The sequence below is a fragment of the Drosophila virilis genome, chromosome 2, assembly GCF_030788295.1.
Source record: "Drosophila virilis strain 15010-1051.87 chromosome 2, Dvir_AGI_RSII-ME, whole genome shotgun sequence".
Taxonomy (NCBI): Eukaryota; Metazoa; Arthropoda; class Insecta; order Diptera; family Drosophilidae; genus Drosophila; species Drosophila virilis.
Genome location: NC_091544.1, coordinates 32432952 through 32456626, shown reverse-complemented (window position 1 = coordinate 32456626; position 23675 = coordinate 32432952). Strand labels below are relative to the sequence as shown.

General features: G+C 36.9%; 1 protein-coding gene across 12 annotated transcripts in view; it reads left to right on the top strand.

Annotated features, from left to right (window-relative positions):
* Nucleotides 1–23675, top strand: part of pum (pumilio) — a 231356-nt gene that overhangs the window by 125615 nt on the left and 82066 nt on the right. For 2 of the 12 annotated variants that reach the window (XM_070207246.1, XM_032433664.2), the window contains one exon: nucleotides 14913–14924. The exons of the other annotated variants lie outside the window; for them this stretch is intronic. In XM_070207246.1, the coding sequence (XP_070063347.1) occupies nucleotides 14913–14924 (12 nt within the window). The remainder of the gene's footprint in view (nucleotides 1–14912; nucleotides 14925–23675) is intronic. 12 annotated transcript variants of the gene reach the window in all.

Here is a 23675-nt window from a genome sequence, read left to right as displayed (position 1 = left end):
ACAGCGACACGGGGCACGGGACACAGATGTCAAGCGCCAAAGTGGCCGCACATAGCAAAATGACAGCAAATTAGCAGCCAAAAAAGGTCAAACCAAAGTGGCAATTGATGCGATGTGCGAGATGGAACCCAGGTGGGGATGTCGAGCTGGAGGAATCTTATGCAAAAACAGAAAAAAAGAGGAAAGGCTGCCTGTCATTGCCTTGAAGAAATATTCTAAAAACGTTTAAGAAAGATAAAACTGAAAGATGGAAGCATATTGAAGTATATATTGACTTATCTTAAAAAGGTATGAAATGTTGCGTTTGAATAAACTTCAGTTGGAATGTTGTAATTCCTCTTTGTGTCGCATTCGTAAACGTTTTGCCGCACCGCAGAAGCATTTTTAACAGGCTCAGTTACAGATTTTGCGTTATATCTATATATATATATATATATATATAGATAAAGATATAGATATAGATATAGATATAGATATAGATATAGATATAGATATAGATATAGATATAGATATAGATATAGATATAGATATAGATATAGATATAGATATAGATATAGATATAGATATAGATATAGATATAGATATAGATATAGATATAGATATAGATATAGATATAGATATAGATATAGATATAGATATAGATTAGATATAGATATAGATATAGATATAGATATAGATATAGATATAGATATAGATATAGATATAGATATAGATATAGATATAGATATAGATATAGATATAGATATAGATATAGATATAGATATAGATATAGATATAGATATAGATATAGATATAGATATAGATATAGATATAGATATAGATATAGATATAGATATAGATATAGATATAGATATAGATATAGATATAGATATAGATATAGATATAGATATAGATATAGATATAGATATAGATATAGATATAGATATAGATATAGATATAGATATAGATATAGATATAGATATAGATATAGATATAGATATAGATATAGATATAGATATAGATATAGATATAGATATAGATATAGATATAGATATAGATATAGATATAGATATAGATATAGATATAGATATAGATATAGATATAGAATAGATATAGATATAGATATAGATATAGATATAGATATAGATATAGATATAGATATAGATATAGATATAGATATAGATATAGATATAGATATAGATATAGATATAGATATAGATATAGATATAGATATAGATATAGATATAGATATAGATATAGATATAGATATAGATATAGATATAGATATAGATATAGATATAGATATAGATATAGATATAGATATAGATATAGATATAGATATAGATATAGATATAGATATAGATATAGATATAGATATAGATATAGATATAGATATAGATATAGATATAGATATAGATATAGATATAGATATAGATATAGATATAGATATAGATATAGATATAGATATACATATACATATACATATAGATATAGATATAGATATAGATATAGATATAGATATAGATATAGATATAGATATAGATATAGATATAGATATAGATATAGATATAGATATACATATAGATATAGATATAGATATAGATATAGATATAGATATAGATATAGATATAGATATAGATATAGATATAGATATAGATATAGATATAGATATAGATATAGATATAGATATAGATATAGATATAGATATAGATATAGATATAGATATAGATATAGATATAGATATAGATATAGATATAGATATAGATATAGATATAGATATAGATATAGATATAGATATAGATATAGATATAGATATAGATATAGATATAGATATAGATATAGATATAGATATAGATATAGATATAGATATAGATATAGATATAGATATAGATATAGATATAGATATAGATATAGATATAGATCCCACAACATAGTTTCTTGTATTGTTGTATTTGCTGAAAAAATGCACGCAAAGGATATGAATATTTCAGGTATCTTCTTCGTATAACCAATATTCTTTATCGACGCATTTTCTCCTCTTCTTCAAGTTCACAGCCCATTCAAATAAAAAAAAAATAAATAAATAAAAAAAAGTAAATCGTAGATTGCTAGGCAAATGCGATATGGACTCTGGCCAAACCCAGAGCTCTTGCCCTGTGCTGGCAGCGTTTGCATTTCAACAATCTATCAGCTAGTCACCTAAAGCATACAACCCTTGCCACCCGCCCCCGCGTCCCTCACATTGGCAAAAACCCATATATATATAGCAGCAGCTCTTCAAAACAAAAACGCAAAAATTCCGCTGGGAAACAGACAGCCTGTTTCATGCGGCTCGTTGCTTCCCACCTCCTCCTGTTGTACGCCCTGCTCTTGGCGCCCACTTCACTTTACAGAATGTTTGACACATAAAACGCAGTGCCACGCCCCTGTGCTGCATGTCCCACTTGCCCCGCAGCGCCAGCTCCAATCGCACATTTGGGCGCAGTCCCTTTTTGTGTTTGTTGCTGCTGTTGCTGTCTCTGGCATATTGTAAAACATGTTGAACATTAAACGAAACGGTGATAAAAAAAACAGAAGAGGGTAGTAGAGAGGGGTGTTGATGAGGGGGATGGGGTGCAAAAAATCAAGTAAAATAGAAAATTCACGCACAAGTTTATTGAACTACAGAGCGACAGTTGAGAAATGCGCGGACAACAGCAAAGCCCAGCGAACTAGGCAGCAAATACCCATTCAAACGCACCTCCCCTTGCCACGTCTCACCCTCACCTTTAACCCCATCACCCACCGCACAAGTCGCGCTGTGCTAAGTACACACATCAATATATTTGAATGGCAAGTAAGCAAAGTAGCAGCCCGCCCCCTTCTGCACGCTTTTAACATCCTTCCCTTTAACCTTAGCATGTCTCTGCCCAAATATTTCTCTCCCTCTCCCCCTCTCTCTCCCTCTCTCTCTCCCTCTCTCTCTCTCCCTCTCTCTCTCTCTCTCTCTCTCTCTCTAAATATATTTCCCTTTCTATAAACATTTGAATAAACCCATGTTGTAGACTATTTATTTCGCGTTCATCAAATGCTGGGCATCATTTTGGTTCAGATCCAATACAAAAAATTTCTGTGACTACTCCTGCCCATACTCCCCCCCCCCCCCCCCCCTACCCCCTCGTCTTTTGTTCAGTTCTGGTTCTGGTTCTGGTTCAGCCTGTGGCTCTCTATTTGCCAGTCTCGCTGTGTTGCATTTTGTGCCCGGCTGCATATAAAATCGATAATTTTCTGCTCAAATGTGCAGAAAATTACGTTGATGCTGGGGCATATTTATTATATATTATTTTTATTCTATTTTTATATCATTCGGTTCCTTTTTCGGGCGTCTACCATATGCTAAAGTTCAAATTTCATTTTTGGCTGCGTTTTTTATGGGTCTTAGCGTGTGACTGGGCGAAAGGACATGCGTTTTATGGGCCCCCTGCCTGTGGGAACTATAAACTGATATTTTTATGAATGCCAAAACCTTAAAACATATTATTCCCAATATATATATTAATAATAGTCTAGAAATATTCAAGATTGCAAATATTTCGGAGCTTTAATAAAAGTATATAAAATATTTGGTGAAAAAGATAATGGATATTCTGGTTAGTTATCTCAATAAAACAGAACAAATATTAATATATTAAATTAAATATAAAAAAATGCTTTTAAATATTCTTCGAAAATGTAACATTGATATTTCAATGACTATCTGGCAACCCTCTTTGATAACTAATAGACGCATGTTATTTAGGCAAAATAGGCTGGAAATTTAACAATGAAATTTTAAAATCCAGCTGGCAATGGTTTTTAATAGCTAATTAAAAACCTTCTGGCAACGCTGTTTTGACAGTCAATATAGATTCTTCAAATAAGTAAGAAATTAATATAAAATAATATTGTTGTTATCTAGTACGCGACTTCAATTTATCAGTCAAGCAAAGCAAAACTCGAAAAAGTGCGCATGATCTCATAAAAATATTAAAAAGGCGTTCCAAAGAATATCTTTTGGCCAATTCGGATCTTACACCACAGCTAACTTTTCAGTCTATGTTTATGAATCATACAACTATTTATAATTCTACGTGGACTGAACACTATTTACGCAGCAAATCGAAAAATCATTTCTATCAATGAAGTGTAACAACAATTTGGCGCAAATATCAAACAGAAAATAAAAGAACCAATAAACAAATTGATGGACAAATAGACAGGCCCACAAAAAAAAAAGCCTCTCAAATGGAATAGTGAAGAAAGGGAAAAAAGATGTTGTCATCAGTTTGTTTCATTTTAAGATTTTTTGTGTTCCATTTCTTTTGTTTTATACGATTTTTTGTTTGTTGTCAACTCAAATTACATTTATTTATTTATTTCTCTCCTCGTAGCTTATAAGCAGAAGCGTGTGTGGTAGCCCACATGTCAATGACCCAGGGCAATGTGTGCCGACTCGGGCTTAAATAAAAAAATATGGCCAAGACAACTGAATGAAGTCAGCAGCGTGGTGGTAGAGAGAGGGGGAGAGGCAGAGGCAGAGACGGGGGTCAGCAGCTGTTGGCTTAAAGTTCTTTGGCCCATGTCATTTGAATATGTGTTCCCCTCTCTCGCTCTGTCCCTCGCTCTCTCTGAAGTAATGCCCCCTCTTAGCCTTATGTTTCTCCATTACATTTGTGTGTTTTCATGTGTGAATATTACGACTTCTCCGAATATATTTCTTAAAGTGCATGCGGCCAGCAGCTGAGAGTCAGTAAGTCAATTGTCAGCACTTGAAATACAGATCAAACTTGTTTGCTCTCTCTCTCCCGTTGGCCGCACCCCTCTCTCTCTCTCGCCCTCTCTCTCTGTTTCTTTCTCGCTCTCTTAGTCCCAACTGGTTTCAGATTTTTTTTGTTCTCCGTGCAGGGGTCACATATTTAAATATGTCTTATTAAAAGTTGATTGCACTTAAAATAAGCTTATGCGCACTTTGCGGCGAGGTCAAAAGTGTGATTAGGCGTGAAATATGATCTTTAAATAAATGAAAATAATGTAATTAAGCTCTAAATAAGATAAAAATGACAAGTAATTAATGTGTAATAAATTTCTTTAAGATCTCAATGAAATAGACGCGAGTTAAGCTGTTGCTAAATATGAAAAAATATTTTGAAATAAAATAAAAATCTTCTTGCTGGCAAATTAATTAAATAATAACAAACGCTTCAATTAATGCTTAATAATAAATATTATACTATAATGATGTAATGTGTTAAATTATATGTTTTGGGATCTTGAAGGCACGTACTTCAAATTAAATAAATTGCATTTAATTAATTTTAATAAGTCCCTTATTGTTATCAAATATCACAAACATTTCTCGTGTATTTTTCAGTTTTCAATTTGAAATCAATATTTTGCGCAATTTAAATGAGTTTTTTTTTTCAAACAATGCGATACCTTGACAAAAGTAACTTCCCATTTGTCCCCCGACGAACCGTAGAAACCAGCTCTTAATTTAACCAGCTCTCGACCTCATTATGCTAAATGATGAGACGACTGTCAACTGCAGTCGCTGTCCTCGAGCCGACCTCCCCCGCCCCGGCCCGCGGTCACCAACCAAGAGATTTATGCCCAAATTACCCACTAAAGCATTGGGTCATGTCACAATCCCCCACATAACCCCTCACCCTTACCACTTCAGCTAAAAGGCTGAGAGAGGAAAGAAAGAATAGAGTAAAAATTCGTTGTAAATAATTACAAATATTGTATTTTCCATTATTTTAATTAGTGAAATATGTAATGCACTTTGTGCTTTGCGGTGTGGAATGCTGAAAACTCTTTATCAGAGAGCGCGACAGAGAGTGAGTGAGAGAGCGAGTGAAATGGAAAGAGATAGCTAGAAAGCAGATACAAAAGAGGAATAAGAATAAGCCACAATAAAGTGGAAGTGGAAACATTTCCGGCTGCCGCAAAACTGTTTCCTGGCCAACGATAAAATACATTTTTATGCCAAAGCCAATGGACGTGCGTGTGTGCGCGAGTGTGTGTGAGTGAGTGTGTGTGAGTGTGTAAGTGGGTGTTGGGGTCGCTCCAAACGGAGCCGTTAATTTGCGCTTTGGAGTTGAAAATGCCGCGAGCTGCCTGCATAAAATGCCGCAGTATTTGCACATTTACACACATACATAAATATAATAAATACATAAACTTGTATAAAATATACTCTTCTCTTTTCTTTTTTTTTTTTTTAAATTGTCTGCACTTAAATTGAAATAAACGAGGCGTAAATTTTTGTGGGTTAGACCCAAGCAGAAATGTAAAAAAGGATGCGAAACGAAAATGAAATGAAACTTTTGCTTTAATTGGGCGCTAAGTGCAAAGAAATTCGAAATGAAATCAGAAAAAAGGATGAGATAGAATAATAGCATAAGTGTTGTCGACGTTGTAATACCCTTTCAAGTGTTTTACTCAAATAAAAACTCGAGGTTTTTATATTTGTGTCTTACAAAAGTTTGAAAAGTCTGAACTAATTTAATTTCGAAACTTTTTTACTTCATTAAAATCATTCATATCATTCATACTATACAAAATAAAGGTTCAGTACTTTTACAGTTTGGACTGTACGACTGTCATCAATCAGTTGATAGATTCGTTGGATAGTGGCAAATGGTACTGCGGCTGCTATTGACAATCACAAATAGAAGATTATAGTCAAAAATAAAGCGATGATCATCAATCAGTCAATCAGTCATTAAATTCCACTGATCCATGCAAAAGCTGCTTCTGCGATTGACAATCACAAACAGATTAATATTAAACCTCGTTGCTTTTACGGCTTGTGCTATGTGATTATCATCAATCAGTCGATCACTCAACTTTAGATTCGTCTGATCCAGCCAAAAGCTGCTTCTGCGATGGACAATCGCAAATAGATTAATACTCTCAAATATTAAGCCTCGTTGCTTTTACGGCTTGGGTTAAGCGTTGGTCATCAATCAATCAATCATTCACTTGTTTCGTTCGATTCAAGCAAAAGCTGTTTCAGCTGTTAACAAATGTACATTGCATTATTTTAAATGCTAGCTATTCCCCACCTGCTAGACTCTACAATTGTGTATCCGAACTGTTACATACTTTGTCAGCAAAGGAATGTACCTTAAGGTGAGGGCATAAGCAAATGTTGTGGGTTCTGTTAGATGAACGCCATACAAGAAGAGCCCAGAATCGTATCGGGAGACCAGTAACAGCTCGTCGTGAGCTGTCAGCAAGAATTATTATGCTTGTAATGCAATGCTCAGACAGGGGCGTGGCTATAGAGCATGTCACACCCACACGAGGACGATGACGATGAAGGCAACGGCGACGGCGACGTTGCTGCGGAAATAAAAAGCCGCAAGGATTTATCACTCTGGCATCTCTGGTATCTGTGGAGAGGCGAGAAAGCAGAGGAGACACAGCCAGAGACCGAGAGAGAGAGAGACCTGAGAACGAGACGGAGACGGAGACGGAGACGGAGACGGAGACGAAGACCGAGACCAAAGCTGAGGCAGACACATTTTATGCTAACAAGCTGGCCCAAGAGCTGGCAGCATGCGTTGCATGCTGCAACTTACTTACCTTTGCCAAGAGAGAAGGAGAGCGGGAAGAGATGGAGCTGGAGGAGGAGCTGGAGGAGCAGAAGGAGGCTGCTTAAAATGCTTTGCCCTGGCGGCTGTCGTAGCATATGTAAAAGGTATTATGGCTAAAAGCAAAAATATTGCATTCGACAGCGCAATTTGTTAGCCATTTGAATGATGTCGAAGTGTGTTGCAATGTGCTAGGTGCTGCCGGGTGGTGCCGGGTGGTGCTGGCCGACTAAACTGATAACGACAGCCAGCACCTAAAGTGAGTTTACCATTTGTGTGATTCGATTGTGGTTGGCACTGTGCAAAGCATCTATATAGATAGTGGTACCTGTGCATCTGGCAGATGTGTGCATGTTCTTGTGTCTGCAGATTGCGCTGCTCAAGTTAATTGCAACTAGTTGTTGGTGTTAAGCCAGCTGACGGCGTATGCAAATGCCGCAACAGCGTGCCCAGTTAACAGTCTTCTGTGGTGCAGTGGTTCAGTCTCTGGGCGGTAAGTGCACATAATTGACAGCTACATGTGCCTGGCCTGATAGGGAGACAGAACAAATGTTTCAAGTGCGTCTCAAGATGCTTTAAGCGCTTGCTTGAATAGCGAACAGGGTGGTAATGGTAATCGTAATGTTAATTTCAATGTAAATGTTAATGTTAATGTTAATATTAAGGTTAATGTTAATTTGCTTGTTCATGTTTATGTAAACTACATGTAAATGTTTAATATTGTTAATGCTAATAATAATTTTATTGTTTACGTAAACTCTATGTTAATGTCAACGTTTACGTTGATATTAACGTATCTGTTAACTCAATATCAATGAAAATACCATTGTTAATGCTAGTGTTATTGCTTATTTTAATGTTAAATGTAATGATTAATATATATGTTAGTCTTAATGTTAATGTTAACGTTAAGATTTACCGTTTAATGATATTGTTTATTTTAATGTTAATCTTAATAATTAATACATATCTAGGTCTAAATGTTAATGTTTCCGTTAATGTTTATGCTAATTGCAGTTATGTAGTCAAATTTAGTATAGCATTAACAGAACTCTTCAGTCAACAGTTCCCTTAATAATCGCTTGTGTTAAGAGAATGTAATCTGAAAAGCGCGCCAAAGGTATTTGAATTTTGATTCGCTATCTAAACAAATTGCCAAGCTTCAACTCATATTTCTGCAGCATAAATTCCGACCACGCCCCTTTATATATTTACCGGCCACTCCGTGCGCACTCTAAATGCCTCATAATCTTAATTGTATCCCGAGTTTTCAGTTTAGTGCCCGAAAAGTGTTCAAGTGCAACTGCTCAACTTGAATTACAATTTATGCCAAACAAATTTTCAGCAAATTGCCAAAGCTACCCCCACCCTTACCCCTAACCCAGCCCCCTTACCTCCAACTCAGTCACAACACCTACCCTGCCTTTCAAAAGCCCTGCCAACTGATATGCAAAGTTTTTTTTTGCTCATTTTGTGCCTTTGCTCTTTAGGGAATTATGAATGCGAATGAAAAGTTACCAGCCGTTTGAGTTAGGTGCCGGGGCAGTGCCGTCAGAGAGTTAGGGAGGGAGGATGGGTTCTGTTTAGGGCTCGCCTGTTGGGCTATATTACATGGACTCTTGCTCAGCTCTTATTACTTGGATGATGAAGTAGCTGTGCGCATAATTTGCTTAAATAATTCGCAAGTGCAAAACGCTGCAGAGAATTCGCAGTTGCCAAAATACCCTCTATATTATTTTAGAGATGTGTACAATAAGAAGTATGCAGGTTTCTTTAGACTTGATTTAAATTTAAAAGGAAGTTCAAGGAGATAATATGCAACAGTCTATGGGAACTCGGGAACGATAAGGGCTATAGTAAAAAAAAGTTGATATCTGGGTACTGCTAGAACTTAAGATAAAATGTTGCTAAGGTAGTGTATAACAAAAGTGCTTACAGGGTAGCAAATAGTTGGTTTCTGCTTTATTTTGCTTTCGGTTTTGTTCGTTTTGTGGCCTGGAAATGAAAATGTTTTGTATGCGGCGGAAATGCGCTGTGCAATTTAACTGTTTCGCACGAGCAATTGCAATTGAAAATGTTAATTGTTGTTGCTGCCGCCCTTTGTGACACACACACGCACAGAGAAATGAGGAAATGGAAAATGTAGCTTAGAACTGCAACTGGGTTAAAAGTGTAACAATAATAATGAAGAATGTGATGGGTCTCTGTATAATAAATGAACTTGCGCATAGAAGAGACGAAACGCATTACTTAAAGATACAAACCACTCGAATGTGGGTGAAAGTCGGTCATGGCTAATGTACTGAGCATTTCAATTTCATGGCGTTGCGTTGCGTGCCAGGTAACTGCTCATATAAGAATTATGACAATTTCACCTGGCTGACACACTTCTGAGAAAATATCTGCGCGTCTTTGTCAGCTTACGAAGCTGTGCGATGCTTTTTTGACAGCTAAATGTAGACTTGATAATTATTTTCAATGATTTAAGCTTTTCTCTGAATTTTCTAAAATTTCACTTAAAGCAGCTACAGCTAAAACTCTTTGGGAATTATAAGAAAATTTGCTTTAGCATAAGTTGCACCTATGCGTACGTATCGAATTTGTGGCTGTTTATTGCTATAACATATATCTGATACACTACCCCCCCCCTCCTTTTTTTTTTGCCAGCCTCCCCTCACCACACAACAAGCCGTTAACCCCTTTGGCCATCAACTTGATATGCATAGCAAATGAGGGGCTTTGGGCTCGATCTGACAAGCGTGTAATCTCTGCATAAGTGAAAGAAGCGGGCAAAAAAATATATATATGCAAAGAAAAAATACAGTCGAGGGTTGCCAGCCTGCCCTCGAGTCACTCACGTGGCTGCAACACGTGCCACGCTTGCTATCAGCTGGCGTCCAGGCAGGCCTCAAATTGCGGGGCATGCCCTGTCAACATGTGTGACAGATGCCGCATGTCATCAATAGCAAAGAGAGAGCGAGAGAGAAAGAGAGAGTCTGAGAGAGGGAGAGTAAGCGCAGGAAATTGCTTTTGCCTGGCAATCCTAGGCTTCAGCTAAAACTCAACTAGTTGTATCTCTAAGATACACGCTCGCCTGCAAGTATCTGGCATTTGTCACGTGCCGTTTTCTGTTTGTTTGCTTAAATGCCTGGACAACCCTAAAGCTCCCCAAACACCCGCTACCACCCCCTACCCACCCCTCTGTTGTCTACTTTGACAAATAGCTAAGCGTTGAGATACTTTTGCCCCTTGCTTTGGCGTTTCTGCTGCACAGCTGTGAAACATTTCCTGTGGTCATGTTTGTGTTGACTGCGTGTGCTTTTCTGTCTGTGTCTGTGTGTGTGTGTGTGTGAAAAAACATGTGTGTGAAATCACTTGAAGCTCCAGCCTCGACACTCACACGTATCTGTTAGATACAAAACATATGATGCTGCGTTCTATGTTGCCTCAACCACACACAATTTATATAATGATGTCGCACTTTTACTCTGCCACACACCCTGCCCCGCCCATGCTGCTGCCCCTGGCCCTGCCCCTGCCATTGTCTGCGCTTGGGGGAATATCAATTTTGTGTGTTGTTGTATTGGCAATAACTATTTATTAGATACATAGATACAATGTATCTGCGTTTTTATTTTCTGTGCTGTCTTCTGCGTTTTTTTGTGCTACTCTCAAATGCAATTTTATAGCTGTCAGGAGAATTTAACGCCAAGCGCGAAAATGCAGGCACTTGTCTCCCTTGGCCCTGCCCCAGCCGCTGGCCCTGCCCCTTGGCCCGTGTCACCATGTGCCTGCCACGCCTTGTTCTTCTTGTCTTTTGTTTGGCTACGTTGCGCTACTTTTTGGCTAACGATGAAGTGTCAAGATACATTTTGTTGCCGCTGCAGCTGCCTAGCCATTGTTTTTAGCTGCCTCTGCGAATAGGAGGGGGAGGTGCTGGCGGTTGCATGCCACTACGACACTTGCATAGGAAACGATTTTCCGATATATTTTTGCTCCTTTTTTTGGTGTTGTTGTTTGCTTTTATGCATTGCGTGCAAAGCGTAAACAAAAGGGCCAGGCGCCCATAGAAAATGGAGCGCATAACCCCCTAAAAAAAAAGAGACCTTATAATATTCAGCGGGGGGAGGGAGTGGGGCGTGGTGCGCTACTCCCCACTGCGTGTGCACATAATAAAGCTAAGTAAATTGATGGTCTTTGCGCCGAAACTGACAAGTTGCAATAACAACAAGAAGCACAAAACTTTTCGATGGTCATATTAGATACAAGCTGGACAGCGAGAGAGATGGAGAGAGAAAGAGAGAGAGCGAGACAAACAGAAAGAGAGAGAAAATGGAGATGCGTATTGTATAGAAACTCTTTTGCCATATTTGCCATATTGTTGGCCACCAGAACATACAAAAAAGGGCCAAAGTTAGATAGGTAGATGGATGGGTAGATAGATGCTGGGTTAGATTGTGTTCGAATAGATGAATGACTGCTTCGGTCATATAGAATGCATGTGAATCATTTATCATGGCAATGGGAGAACCAAAATATGCGGGCCAAAAGGTAAAGAAAAATGGGAAAAGTATTACAAATGGCGGATCTAAAAGCAAGAACTACCGCAAGAGTACACAAGAAATGCAAAAGCTGCATAGGGTAAACAAATTAAATTAAATTAAAACAAAATGAAATGCAGCTTATTATTTATAAGCTGTAAAAAAGCCATTTTGATCGCTAGAATGTTTTAGGAGTTCGTCAGCAAAAAACAGTTGAAATTTTAAACAATTTGGTCAGTCATTGTTCAGCAAATAAATGTAGCCATTTTCAACATTTTTTTCAAAAAAACCAGCTGCCAACACTGCTTCAGACATCGCGTAGAACTTAAACTCTATTAACATTGTATTTCAATATGAAATATTATAATGCTTCATCTAATAGGGTATTCAAGAAAACAACGCTAACTCCATCATATAAATATTTATATATATGAATAAGGATTTTGGAGCCGAGTGGGTTTTACTTTTAATTGAAATAGTTCCATGCCTTGAACCTCAGACCCCGCACGTGCCCCTCCTCTTAGCAGTTCCATTTCTTTTCCTTCATTTTGCTGCTTGTTGCGCCGCTCAAGGCCAAATGCCTTGGCCCTGGCCATTAGCTAAACATTGGCCAAGACACACACACACACACACACACACACACACACACACACACAGCTGGCAGCTTATGGCCAGGCATTAATTCCCTTGCACCTCCGCCTGCTGCTTTTGCATCTACATAAATCAACCGCATAAACGTAATTAAAACATAAACAAAACGCCCAAGAAAAATCGAAGAGAAAAACTCACAGATGTGCCATTAAATTATGCTGTTGTTGTTGTTGTGGTCTGTTAATATCTATTTGTGCAGAGATCTGCGCCAAAATAAACATAAAAAACAAATTACAAACAGAAAATCCCTTTAAAAAATATGTGAAAATTGCACTTTGAAGCTAAAAATAAAAATTACAAACAAAATGCAGACATTTTTTTAATGAAAATTCAAAGCTACAATAAAATATGTGAAATATTTGTATTACAATTTAAAAATTGAAATTAAATGAAATGTATATACAGTCGGCGAGGGGGTGGGGGGATAAAGGAGAAAAAATTGAAAGTTGCAACAAGAAAATTGCATTTAATTTAATTTACGTGTTAAATTCAACAATAAAAGCAAAAAATTAAAAAAAAAAAAACAAAAAGCAAAATGCCAGAAACCAAAGAGTTCAAAGGGCCGCAATGCAAAGATAGGTGGGTAAGGGGCGGTGTGAAGAGGTGAGAGGGGGTTGTCCTTAAAGGGCGGCAGTGGGGCAACGCGTGGTCAGCGCAACAACTGAGGCATAAGGCATAAATAAATAAATAAATACAAAAAATGCGTCACATGAGCAAAAATATAAAAGAAAAACCAAATACCGCCCATTCTTTTTTTGGTTTATAAAAAATGAAAAAGCTTTGCCTGCATATTTGAGCCTGGCGCAAAGGATGCGTTCTGGATATGTAAATGATATTTTTCGAGTGGCCGCCAGTCAAACGCAGCCAATGAAAATGGAAAAGCCCAATGACCAGAAAACCCCAGCCAAGCGCGCTCGCTCCTGCCCTGACCTGAACTTTGCGCTCAAAAGGCCAGGGGCTCTCTTTCTCTCTCGCTCTCTGTGATTGTGTGTTTAAGCCGCTTTGCCCGCCTGTCAGCCAATTCGTTGGCTTTGGATCTCCTTCTTGTCTTTTATAGGCATTTTAAATATTTCATATTTCTGGATTGTCGGAATTTTACAAGCCATGAATTTTTTAATAACCCAACGAGAAAAACCGCGCGCGACAATTTTCGGCACACGAAACGCGTCAATATTTATGAGGCTATGCGACACGACCAGCAGTTGACCCCCTACCCCCTCCCCACTCTTGACCTGCTGCTCCTTTCCGCCGTGGCCGCGCAGCTTGTTGCCCTGTTTTGGTTTTCTGTGTCGCAGTTGGCCTTTGTTTTTGAAAGAGGCCTCGTGATTTATGAGCAGCGCGTTTGATGCGGATTTTTTGGTTATCCCCTGTGGCTTAACTAGTTTGCCAGGCTCTCGCCGCTCGCCCCCCTCCCGCTTCTCTCTCGCAAAAGCCTTTGTTTGCCACCCAGAGTCTGTCTATCAACGCGGAGCTGTCGACAATGCCAAGCGATTTAATAAGCCTGTCAGCCAAACTCTTTGTGTAACCCGCCTTAAAGCTACGCCCAGAAAAGGGCTACAAAAAACGGCTCGTAGAGTTCGTGTAGTTTGTTGTGGATTCCAAGCGAATTTCTTTATACGCAAATTAAGGCTGTCCAAAGCGACTTTATATATCAATTTGGATCTCAACCGCTTTAAATTGTAGTTGCAAAGATCTATATTTTCCATTAAATGCAATCCGTACTTAAATAAGTTACCAAACAGCTCGGGAACTGCTCGACAGAAATCAAAGTATTTTGTTAAGGCTTTATATCTATGTATACAAATAATATCTATCATAATTAATCTTAGGAAACTTTCCCTAACTCTCTCAAAGCTCAGCAGAGTTGAAAATCGCTTTATTTCATTTAAAAAACCGTTTAAATCTTGTTTTCATTAAATTATGTTAAGTTCTTATCAAAATCCTACCCAAGTTCTGCCAGCTCGTAAGTAACTCGGGATTCTCTCGACAGAATTGAAAGAGGTTTTCATTATTATATTTTAATCAATTTATATATATGAAATATTTTGTTGATAAGATATCCAATAAGTTATACACAACTCATTTTTTGTATTTCCCTCTCTCTCTCTCTCTCTCTTTGCAGGTAGGTGACAATGTACGTAATTTGTTTAGGCTAGAGAAACAAGATATATATATATGTATATATATATATATGTATATACACAGATGCCCTACCCTCTTCTAAATAAACACACGCTATTAATGGAGGAGGTTTTTCTGTTGTTGGTAAAACGAGCGTATGCATATGCGCACATGGCTCCATATTTTATTTACTAACCAAACGCGTAAAGTGTTCACATTCTGTGTTATATAATAATGGGAATCTGTGTATTGGTTATTTGGCTGTAAACAAATCTCTAGATGGTCATCCGTTTGCGTCATTAGGTCAAAGTGGGGCTAAAGTGTGTGTCCGTGTGTGTATGTGTGTGGAGATATAAACTATTAGAAAACCATTTGCTTGGATAGCGTTCTATTTTAGCTGGCAGCCCATTAAAACACTCGAAACGAAAACAAAAATTACCAATGTGGGCCAAGTTTCTGGCAGGTGAACCAGGCAATATCTTAAGTTGTCTTGGGAATTCATTAGTCACTCGCGCTCTGATTGCCGAAATCAACAAATCGGGCATATATAACTGTGAGGTAGCATTTATTCATTTATATATATATATATATCATTCCATCTTTTATTATTCTTTTATTTTTAACTTAGTCATCCGTTTTTTGGCTATTTTGGATTGCGTTTATTTTTGGCGAGCTAGTAAATTGTTTAATTTATTAGATCAGACAACGATTAGGTTTTAGCTTTGGGTATTTCATACAAACACATTTATAATTCATTGAAAATGAATCAGAAATGTTTTCCATTTGCATTGGAAAAAAGGTAGCCAACAAAAAAGGTCTACCTAAGCCTAACAGAAATTTGCATAATAAATAAATTTAATATCATTTAGTTCAGCTTCAAAAAGCTTACACATACAACTCTTTAAAAATGTATGAAGAATGATTTTGGGGCAATAAAACAAGTTGTTAATTTAATTAGAATATATGCACACACATTTGTTTTGCTTTGAATTTGGATTTAGAAACAGGTCTGACAGCTATTGTCTAAGATTTTTTTGGCATGCCTAAATAAATATACTGTATATTATTTATTAAAATAAGCAGCGAGTGCGAAACGCATCAAAATGAAATAATTTCGACATTATGACAGCTTCGAATAATTTAATTAAAATGTCAAACGAATTGATCAGCGATTATTTAAGTCGTTTATTCATTTGCAATGTGGCTTTGTCTATTTATCTATAAAGAATATCACATAGAGCCCACACAAATACAGCCCAGCCCGAAAGTCATAAAACAATTTAATTAACTAGCGACTGGTCTAGCCTGCTCGAGCCTAGCCTACTATTCAAGTCCGAAATCTTTATATTCCGTTCTGGCTGACTGCTGTCTGCTGTCTGCCTGTCTGCATAGCAAGTTCTACCAGTAAGGAAAATGTCAAGATCATAAACAAAACCTAAAACATCAAAAATAAAAGAAAAGGAAAAATGTGAATTTTTAATGTGTCACGTGGTGTGCTTCAAACAAATTGAAAACTGAGTTCAAGTAGAATTGAATTGAAAAAATATTGAATGGGAAAGCAAAGTGAATATTTAAATGAATTTATTATAAATAGTAGTTTAAGTTGAATTGAAAAGGAAAATTCAATTGAAATTTGATTGAATTATTTGAATATTGAAAATCGAATTGAAACCTTAAATTGAATTGTAATTTTAGTTGAAACATGTTGAAATTCAATTGAAATTGAAAATGTAATTGATTTGACATTGAAGTTGAAACTAAGTCGAAATTGAATGTTGTAATCAAATTATTTTCAAATTGAAAAGCTATAATTGAATTGATATTTAAGTTGAAGCGTAGTTAAAATGATTTAAAATTAAAAATTGACTGAACTTTAATTGTTCAATATTGAATTGAAACAATAGTTGAACTAACATACATATAATGCATTTTGGTTATTGAGGACCTGAATTGAAAGTGAAATAAATAAGAAAGTGCCTTTGAAAGCATGTAATTGAATTGACAAGGAATAAATGTGCTGCATCAAATCTTTTTTGGAACTAACTTTAAAGAAAAATATGAATCAAAAAGCATTATATATGGAAGAAAGTTGTCACAATTCAACAAAATGAAATGATATAAAGAAAAAAAAACGCAATTGAAAGTGTGATTGAATTGAAATTAAAAGAAGTCAATTGAATAACAGTTAATGAAGATATGAAACGACTACAATTAAAAAGTTGAACAGGCAATTGAAATACAATTGAATCATAATCAAAATAATGATGCATTAAGTGTTGCAAAATGTGTGAAAGAGGGGTGCTTAGAAGTGTTTTCATAGAGCTGCAATCTATGAAGCTTTTAACAAACTTCAGTTGCGCCACTCGCCAAATTTATTGTTATAAATTTTAATTAGTTTAGCAACGTATTTTTTTATTCTTCTTTTGTGGCTTTGAATCTAAAACTTTGCTAATTTTGTTGTGAACGTTGCTCGTGCGCAAATCGAATGATTTAATTAAAAGTTGCGATCGAAATAAACAACAAAAATACTATAAAAAGAAGAAGAGAACTAACTGCAACGAAATATTTAAAACATTTACTTTGGCCAATCAAACGGAAGTTTGGTTTCTGGTTTTGTTTTGAGCAATTTCCGGTTTCTGGCTGTGGTTTCATACTATAAAAAAAATGCAATAAAATTATGCTAAATATTAGATTTAATACGGTTAATGAGCATTAATATTGGCTAATGACTGATTAAAGACATTGTTTCTAATGAACAGACTGACAGCGCATTGAACCAAATGTTTCAACTCAATTTCAGTTCGATTTAAATTTGTCTGTTTGGGTATTGAAATAATGTGGCTATTAAAGTTGTGCTTGGACCTGATTTCGTAGGGCCTTGTCAGTTATAAAGCTCCAGAGCTGGACTCCAACCAAAGAACTGATTGAAAACCAGTTTTTTTTTATGTTCCAGCAGAATCAGCGGGAAGTTTCAACGCAAGACATAATTTCTTTTTTTGCTTTTGCCAAATGCGTGTCAACTCTGTTTTGCAGAGGCGATCAAAGCAAAATGTAACCGGTTCCGCGGACACATGAGAGGCAAGTGGCAAGTGGGTAAGGGGTTAATGTTCTGCAGCAGTACCGTTAATCAAGGCGGTCAACATAACGGTAAAGCCCAGGCAAAGAGTTGCCACTGTTTCGAGGCGCTGTTCTTAACTTTCTTTTCATTTAAGCGAAGTTCTCTCCCTCTCTCTCTCTCTCTCACTTGGCCAATTATTTGCGTTGCACATTTCGCATGTGCCTGACCTAATTCTCTGGACTCTCTTGCTTTACCGTTACTTGGCAATGTTCTCGGCCTGGGTTCTGAGTTTTATTTTTATATATATCTTCGTCTTTTTTTCTGCTGCTGTTTTTCATGGCGCTGTGCTCTTTGCGGTTGCTGCTGCTGCTGCAAATCTGCTGCTGCTCTTGCTGCCTGTTTGTATTACCTGTTTTGTCGTTTTGTTGTTTTGGTTTTGGTTTTGCTCTTGCTTTGGTTTAACGCGTTTGACCTTAATACCTTAAGAAAGGCGTCACTTGGGCCTTTTTTCTGCCACAGCGCTTTATATAAATTGTTTTGCTCTGCTTAACCCAAGCTAAACCCCTCTCTCTCTCCCCACTCCATTTCTCCGGTCTGCGCATTTGCCATTTTGACCTGTAGTTAAAGTTAGTGCAAATTGAAACTGCCAGTCAAAGCGGCCGCTCAAGCAGCTGACAATCGGGTGGACAGACCCACATTTTAGGAATAAACAAGGCTGCAAATTGTAAGCTTAGCCACGAAGCTAAAAAACTGACCCAAAGCCAATGTAAAAGTAAGAGGAAAGTTTATTGACCCTGTAATCAGAAGGAATGCAGGATGTAATTCTTAAAGTAGAACTATATAAAAATAATATCAATTTGAAGAAAGAAATATATTATGGCACACTGATGGAAATTAAATTCATTATTATATTTCCTGTACCGAAGATCTAGAAAATAATCATAATTGAACTCTAGAGTATTACATTCTATATGTATCTGTATTTCCGTCAACTTTGGAGTGCAGTACACTCCAAATGTGTATGTGTTTATTTTCTTATAAACATTATTCCGATCTATCAGCAGTTGTTTATGACAATATCTTTAGAATCTTTAATCGTCTATCAAATATTAAGTTCTCTATAACTATTATGGTGAATATAAAGAAACCATTTTATATGTTTACTTCTTAATTTTCGAGTATCAGAAGTATCTTAAGTTCTCTAGCAGATGGAACTTGACTCTATATCAAACATCGCTAAAATATTCCCTGAGCCGAAGATTATTGAAGTTGTAAATAATTGTATTTCTACTACCTGATGCTTAATTTATTTATATATGCCTAAAATGTTACTCGAGTGAAATTCTATTGAAGCTGGTGATAAAATTATATTTTAATCTATTTAAATCGTATCCATTTTCTAATTATAGACAATTTATATAGCCTATGCTTACAGTTAATTCCTTTAAAGATTCCCTCTTCAAATCATTTTTTTTTTTGTATTTTCCATCAAAATTCTCTTATTTTTTTTTAGTTTTTGCCTATCTGTTTCATCTCATTATTAGTCACACACATTTCCCGTAGAATTGCCAACAAATCCATTTGACATATGCTTAAGTAACGCAGCCGTCCCACCCCTCCTTACCACTCGTCTAACACCCACCTCCCCGTCCCTCCTCTGACAAGCTAAAAACAAATTTATCAAGCAAGTGTCAACAGGCAAAGTGTGAAAAGTGTGAAAAGCGGCGCGACAGCAAAATGAAAAGAAAAACCGAGAAAAGTTGAAAAAGAAAAATGAAAATCTACACAAAAATAAGTGTCGCTCATTTAACAGACAATATTTTGCGCTGGCCTCTTGGAATTTTCACCAGGTAGAGCTCTGACCCCCCTCTAACTCTCTCTGCTGAATGCAGTCAGATGGTGGGCGTATTAGGCAACTTGTTTGTAGTTTTGACCAAAGAGATAAACACAGACGTAGGTTCCGTTTAGTCTGTCGCGACAGTCAATCAGCGGGGCATTCAGCTGACAGATTGTTATAGAAATTGTGTTGGAGATGGAAATTTAAGAAACTACATAAAATATTACTAGATTTTTGGGAAATATTTTACTTAATTCAAATAATATTCAAATCTTTGCCAGTTTTAAATGAGTTTCATTCAACGTGACAATAAAGAAACTGGGTTAACATTTGTTTATGTTTATTTATTTTCTTTCTTGTAATTTATTTTGTTGTGTTGCGGTTTCTTTGCTCTTTTGTTAAATTTCTTCTTTTTGTTGCTTTCTTCGCGGGCTTTAGCGAAATATGTGAGTCAGGTTTTTATTTATTCGTATTGTTTTGTTGTTTGTCCGCCAGAAACGTGCGGCTAATGAATGATGAGAACTGTGCGAACTAATGAGCACAGAGTTTTTGAATAGAAGGGTGTTGGCATGTCAAGGAAAGTACGTGTGTGCGGACTAGCCCAGATTTTCAGGTGGAAAGGAAATACGCTGCAAGAAAATTAGAAACTAGTCAACTTAAAGCACATGAAAAGTCTTGGTGTAATGAAAGGTTATCAAGAGTCTTTAATCTAAACGGAGAGCATGAGCATAAATGGATTATCCGCTAAAAATGCAAACAAATGGGAAAGAGTTGTGGTAGAGGCTTTATGGGGTATGCAGTTGGCACAGGCTGGAATTGGAACGAGGAATTTGGATAATGAGTTGAAGTTCGTAATTGTCGAAACTGGTAATTGATCAGATACCTAATTGAAATTGAAAACAAACAGGCTAAATGTGAAGAACAAGCAGAATATGATATATTTTTCTTACTTGCCTGATTGAAGGAAAACGCAAGCCCTATAATAAGTGTAGCTGCTATCATTCAACATGGAAATGAAACATGAAAAGTTAAAGAAGTTTTCTTAAGTATGCAGTTGGAACAAAATGGAATTGGAGCGAATTGGATTTGGAAAGTGATTATTCATTGCGCAGTGAGAAAGTGCCTTATTTTAAAAATGGGGAAGAGGTGAATTTGAATGTGTATGGAACGAAATGGAGTAGAAACAAACGAGCTTTCTTAGGCCTGATTGAAAGCAGGCACACTTCATATTAAGTGGAACAAAGTGGAATTGAAAGGTTTGCCATGGAAAGTGCGTAAAAGTGTATTGCACTATCAGAGCAAGAAAAATCCAATAACAATCTCCATTAAGAAAGGTCAATCGTTCACTTTTTTGCGAAACTAGATTAGGGTCAATAGTTCGAACCCCCTGAAATAACTAGCTGCCAATCACATGAGCTGCCTGTCACTTTCGAAAGGTTTTCCAACACGCATGGAAAGCGCCGAAAAAACCGCAATGAATGTCATTTGGAAAGCGATCAATAAAATTAAGCAAAAAGCGGCAACTAAATGAAAGTCGGGCTGCAACAAGATTTAATAACAAAAAAAAAAAAGAACGCTCAAAAGCCAAAGTCAATGAACTTGGCCAAGAAAGTCAATGTCCAAACGAAAGAAAGGAAGGCTCAAAGAACACGGCAAAAAAATGTTAATTTAAGACGGGGGCACGGCAAAAATAGTGTAAACACAAGATTGAGCTAAGACCGAAGTGCATAAATTATGCCTTAATTAACACATGAGCGGACCTGACAAACCGCCCAGTCGCAGAAGACAAGTGCAGATTGTGGCCTGCTTCTTCTTTATTTTGTTTCAGCTCTTTGAACTTGGCACACGCTTCGCAAAGATTACATCATGACACCTTTTTCGTTACTTGCATATATAAATTTATTCAACTTTTTGTTTTTTTTATTTTAAATTTTTTTTGTTGCTGTTTTCCCAACGTGAATTTAATTAACAAACTGAGTTACCGTTGTGTCTGCCGCCCCCTCCAAGCTCCGCCTCTGCCGCGCTGCTTTGAAAACTTCTTGACTTCCAAAAAAAAAAAAAAAAAAAAACCAAAAAAAAACAAAAACACTCAGCTTATAAACTTTGCGGCACTTCACCACCGCCCCTCTCCCCGTACATCGCTTGCTGCAGCAATCTGCCAGCACCCACTGCGAGCTGCTATCATCTGCTTCTTTCTCCGCTGCTTCTTCTTTGTCGTGACTTCTTGAATAGCAATTGACATACAAAATACTTGAAGTACTCGTCCCTCAGTCCCTCAGTCGTTCAGTCTGCTACCTACTTTAGCTGGCCGCCCTCCCCCCTCTGGACCCCTCTCGAACCCACTCGACTTGTCAGTTGCCCAATTCGTGTCGTGTTGTGTCGTGTCTTGTTCTTTACCTGTTTGTTTCTTGCATTGCGTCTTTTGTTTTGTTTTACTTGGAAACAAATTTACAGTTACTGCATTTTGTGTTCTGTTTCGGTTTTCGTTTCGGTTACAGAAACTTGATAGAAAACTTTTGCACAGCAGCGCCACCTTTTGTGACTTTTTAATAGTTTATTGGTCCAACACTCGTGTAATATTTATAGTGTCTGCATATTGTAAACCCACCCATTCAATTGGAACTTTTTGCAGGCTGGCAACTCTGCTCTAAGCTGAGCAAAAATCTATACTAGATTTTTCTATTAATATGCATAAAAAGCGATTTAAAGCTAAGACGCAAAATAGTTTTAAGTATGCTCTAATAGATTCCCTCTCAAATTGACCCCCTCTCTAATGGACCCCCGATAAAATCTAAGATCTTTTGCTGATGTTCAAATGCTTATGCCTAGGGTCAAGTTCAACACAACAAAACGTGGTCTGATTTGTCGTTTCATTCAGTATGGGTTTTATTTTAAACTAACAAGATTAGTATTCGTATTCGTGTGAATTGATTAATTCTATTGAATTCCATTATTGATTTTAAGCTGTCTTTGATAAATTCGAGTTTAATGGGCTGCTTAATGTGTGTCAATAAAACTTAGAAAAAAAAAGAAACGGATGTTCTGTGAAACTTATTAATACCGCCTCAAAATGAGATAAGCATAACGTTAACATTCTGTTAAGTATGCTAAGTACACAGCTAGGTAACTGTTAATGTTAATAGTGTTTTTAACAGCTGTCTCCTAATTGCTCTGCACAACATAGCACTTTATTGAGAAAAATATCTTAACAGTAGATGTGTTTCTTATGGATAAGATGTTGTTTTTGCTATTAAGAAATTAATTTAAACATAAACATGCTATTGTTAAGTGGACTCTGCTACAGTTGACCAGTCTGTTAAACATAAAATGTTAACGTTAGAGTCGCGCCTTCAAACTCACGTTATTAAAGGAATACTGTTAAGCGCTGTTAACCTGAACAAATGAGACTATCAATGCAAGCCAGTTAACATAACATGCATTATGTTAACAACAGCATCTGTTGAGCTCCCTATGCTTACGCTTCTCTCCATTTAAATGCAAATGTGTCTCGGAAACTATTAAAGTGTCATAGCTCTCACTGGCACGCCCACTAGTCGCCACTCCCTCGTCTCTGCACTGTCTCCAGCCTGTCTGGCAGCCTCGCCTGAGGGCGGAACTAGACGTAGAAAAGAGCGGTTGATGATGATAATGGGACAGGGCAGAGCAGCATCAGCAGCAGCAGCAGCAGCAGCAGAAGAAGCAGAAGAACAAAAGAAGGTTCATAAACGATGCGTCGCCTCGACTTGCCGCATTTTTGATGGATGACATTGATTGATGATGATTAATAATGTTGCATTTTTATTGCTTTTCATCAAGCGAGCGAGCAATCAGGTCCAGGGCAGCAAAGTGCGCCTGCTGCTGCTCCCCTC